At 42.6% G+C, this 3,646-nt stretch overlaps 1 protein-coding gene across 1 annotated transcript in view; it reads left to right on the top strand.

The window, feature by feature from the left end:
* Positions 1-1,952: 1,952 nt before the first annotated feature.
* The window catches only part of tes.S (testin LIM domain protein S homeolog), a 28,731-nt gene continuing 27,037 nt past the window's right edge, over positions 1,953-3,646 (top strand). Inside the window, exon 1 of the mRNA XM_018255872.2 lies at positions 1,953-2,118. Within this exon, the coding sequence (XP_018111361.1) occupies positions 2,092-2,118 (27 nt within the window). The 5' untranslated portion in view covers positions 1,953-2,091. The remainder of the gene's footprint in view (positions 2,119-3,646) is intronic.

Genomic DNA, 3,646 nt, shown 5'->3' with positions numbered 1-3,646 from the left:
TCATCCCTTTAATTTTAAAAAGACAGTTAAACTCTGGTAATAAAAATAATTTGAACAAATATATCTCAGCCCTAGAAATGTCAACCCTCCTCCTTGTTCTTATTGATTCTGCTGTAAAAACAACCTGTTTTATGATTAATACAAAAAAGTAAAGAAATGCATTTATTTTAATGCAGAATCGATATCAGTGGGCCTAAGGAGACACCGCAGGTGGAGTCTACATTGTGTGCAAGGAAAGGGCTCGTTTGTTTTAGAGAATTGACCCCCTACTGCTTCATGTCATTTACTACTGCTTCAACTGCTTGGCCACCTACTGATTCAACTTGTCATCTAATTATAATAGGCTGATCTAAATAATTAAACAATCTCTGATACTAGATACCTAATTGGTGTTGATTGCCCAGAACAGAAAATCTTGTCGGCACACAACCCCTTCAGCCAGGGGCGATCCTGGCCCCTCCGCCACCTGAGGCAGCAGCAGTTGCTGCTGCCCCCCCTCCCCCAGAAATTTGCTCTTAAAGTACCAGGAGCAGCATTTTTGCTGCTCCTGGTACCTAGTGGGGCGCTGCCGCCTGAGGCGACAGCCTCAACTCGCCTCATTGGCAAAGCACCTCTGCCTTCAGCACACGTGGGAGGAAACAGGCTACAATGAATTGACAGGGGTAGCACCTTCTACATACATATAACCTGGCTGATCCCTATGAACTAAACCCCATACCAAAAGCCCCCCTAAACTGCCTGCCATTGCCCCTCTCCCACACTGCACTGTCCATTAGTCAAAAAACAACCCCTTAGAAAATATCTGAGCCTAAAATGCAGAGCAGCGCAGCTCCCAGGCACCATCTTCCACCACTTTGTATTCTTTCAGGGTTCAGCGCCGATTTGAGCATGAGCATTTGAAGCTGATTCCTGACCTGGCCCAACTGTGCATGCTCCCCCAGGCATGTGTCATCGTTGAGGAAGATGATGCCTGTGAGCTCCACTGCACTGCTATGCACTTTAGGGTCATATTTTGGTAATGGTCTGGCCACACGAGCAAATTCGGGGAGATCAGTCGCCAAATTGACTAATCTCCTCATCTTCGGGGCGACAATCTCCCTGAACTGCCTTCCCCCGCCCTCTGCCGGCTAAAATGAATATCGCCTGGGGGAAGGCACGTAGGCAGGTAGGATTGCCACCGGTATTTTACCAACCTGGCCGGTAAAAATTATAGTTGATCCCAAAGTTATTAATAGGTAAAAAAGATAAATATGTAGAAAAAGTCCGGTATTTTTTTCCAGAAAAGGTGGCAACCCTACCCCCAGGCAATTTTAATTTTAGCCTCTGGAGGGCAGGGGGAAGGCAGTTTGGGGAGATTGTCACCCCGAAGAAGAGGAGATTTGTAGATGGGGCGACTAATCTCCCCGAATCTGCTTGTGTGGCCTGACCCTAAAGGGATGTGTCTTGACTAATGCGCAGTGAGGTGAGGAAGAGGGGGCAATGGCAGGCAGTTAAGAGGGGCTTTTTTTGTATAGGGTTTATTTATTCTTTAATATGTGGTCAGTGCATGTATTTAGCAAGACCTGCAGTGGAATTGCAAAGTCGAACAAAAATAACAGCTAAAAACAGGAACCCACACGTTGTTGCGACTGTTTCTCTTTCCTGAGAACTTGCATTGGGCGTTTTCTGTCACAGCACTGTGCACATTATGAGACGCGGTTTCTGTCACTATCTCACCAAAAAGTACAGATACACCTATGGTTCACAGAAACTGAGACAAGAGAAGTTTGCCAAGACAGCAGATAACCTCTTCTTATCTGTACCTCAGCGCACGTAAACACGCCTAAACTTTGCACCGCATACACCTACACTGCACCCTGCTCACTCGGGCGGGATCAACAACGGCAGTCTGCCATTGGCTGAGCTTTCTTACCAGAGCGCTGATTGGTGGATGTATTTCTTTTGTTCACTATCAGCCGCAGGACGGCGGAAGTTTGAGTGAAATGAGTCAAAATAGTGCGAGGGTTCCCAGCTGCCATAGGCGCGTCCCATATCAGTGAGAACCCGACTGAATCCTCCGTTTCCAGAATAACTCAGTAGAAAAAAGGAAAGATGGAGCTAGAGAATAAATTCAAGAAGGTGGGTTACTGTATTGCAATATTTTAGTCTAATTTGTCTTTTCTGATATCTTCCTTAGTGTTGAAGTCACGCCCTGCCCTGGGGTGCCGCAATGCACACTGGACGCCCATTTGCTCTGCTACAGGCTTCTCTTTTATGTGCACTCAATTCTACTATCACTTTGTTACCAGAAACAATGAGAATGTTCCTACTATGGTTATATCCGCTTGTCTATTGTATGGTTTCTGTTTATTTGGTTGACAATGCTGTTACATGTGCGGCTGCTTGGAGAGGAAGTGTCATTTCCTGCTGTGATATGTGTAATATGTCAACTTTATTTCCTGCACTGCTGTCTTGCTTTATAACTTTCATTTTTTTTAAAGAGCGTTTAGGGCTTTTAAATGTCAGGCACCTCAGGTCACCCTGCAGGAGCAATAAACTACTGAAAACACAATCCATCATGTATTCAGATTGTAATCACCTTAGCAGGGTGCCCCATGGCATCCCAATTCACTTTGCTGCTAATATTGCTCCCAGTGTGCCATTGCTGCAATGTCCTGGTGTAAGACCAGCTAGATATCCATTCATTAAGCTATGGACTAATGGAATCTGATCATTTTGAACTTTTTTTTCAAATAAATGCACAAACCCAATTGTAAATGCCAGTTCATCAAATGTCTATCCTCGTATAAAAGAAACCTAATTCTAAGCAACTTTGCAATATCCATTTATTAAATATGTGTAAGGTTTTTAGGTTATTTGTATAAGTATTGCTATTGAAAGCAACGTATTCCCCTTTCTATACAATACTGCTATGGCTCAGACAGTTGAAAAATGTAAGACAAGGCAGCTGGTTAGCAGACATGTCTTTGCAGGGGAATGAAAACTTTTGCAACTGCTGCTTCCAGTAGCAATTGGTTTTATTAATTTCTATTTTTAATGCACTGAACATTTTTAATGTATTTTGGAAAGTTGCTTAGATTCATGTTTTCTTTTAATAGGCACATGTTTATTTTGGGTTTGACTTGCACTTTAAATTACAAGACACAGGGTTACACATCTAGTATTAAGTTAAATCCTTTTACTATGTGTATGAATGGTATGAGATACATCTGAGGAAGAATCTGCTGCCCCTGAAACGTGTTGCATACAGACACGATGGAGATAAATATTTGCAGAATTTCTTGAGTATTGCTTGTAGTAAACTACTTGGTTCATTTACAAACATAGCACCAGTGCAGCTGCCCATAACTACCATGCGGCAATTCATTAAGGTTCTTCTACTAATATGTAAAAGATAAAAGCTAAGGTATAATTGTTTGCCATATGTAACTGCAAATAGCGACCCTTGCATCCTATATCTGACTATGTTGGGATTGTGGCAGTGAGCCACAAAGCGTAAAGCCAGCTTCTTATGAAAGTTTGTAAATCATAAACGTGTCTAAGTAATCTGAATTGCTTTAAACTTAGACTTGCACCCACAATTAGTTAAGCATGTATTTGATCTGTGATACACAGTGGCATAATTACTATATAGAAATGGGCATGC

This window comes from Xenopus laevis, chromosome 3S (genome assembly GCF_017654675.1).
Source record: "Xenopus laevis strain J_2021 chromosome 3S, Xenopus_laevis_v10.1, whole genome shotgun sequence".
Lineage (NCBI taxonomy): Eukaryota > Metazoa > Chordata > Amphibia > Anura > Pipidae > Xenopus > Xenopus laevis.
The sequence above is the reverse complement of the archived record's forward strand: the minus strand, read 5'-3'. Positions and strand labels throughout refer to the sequence as shown.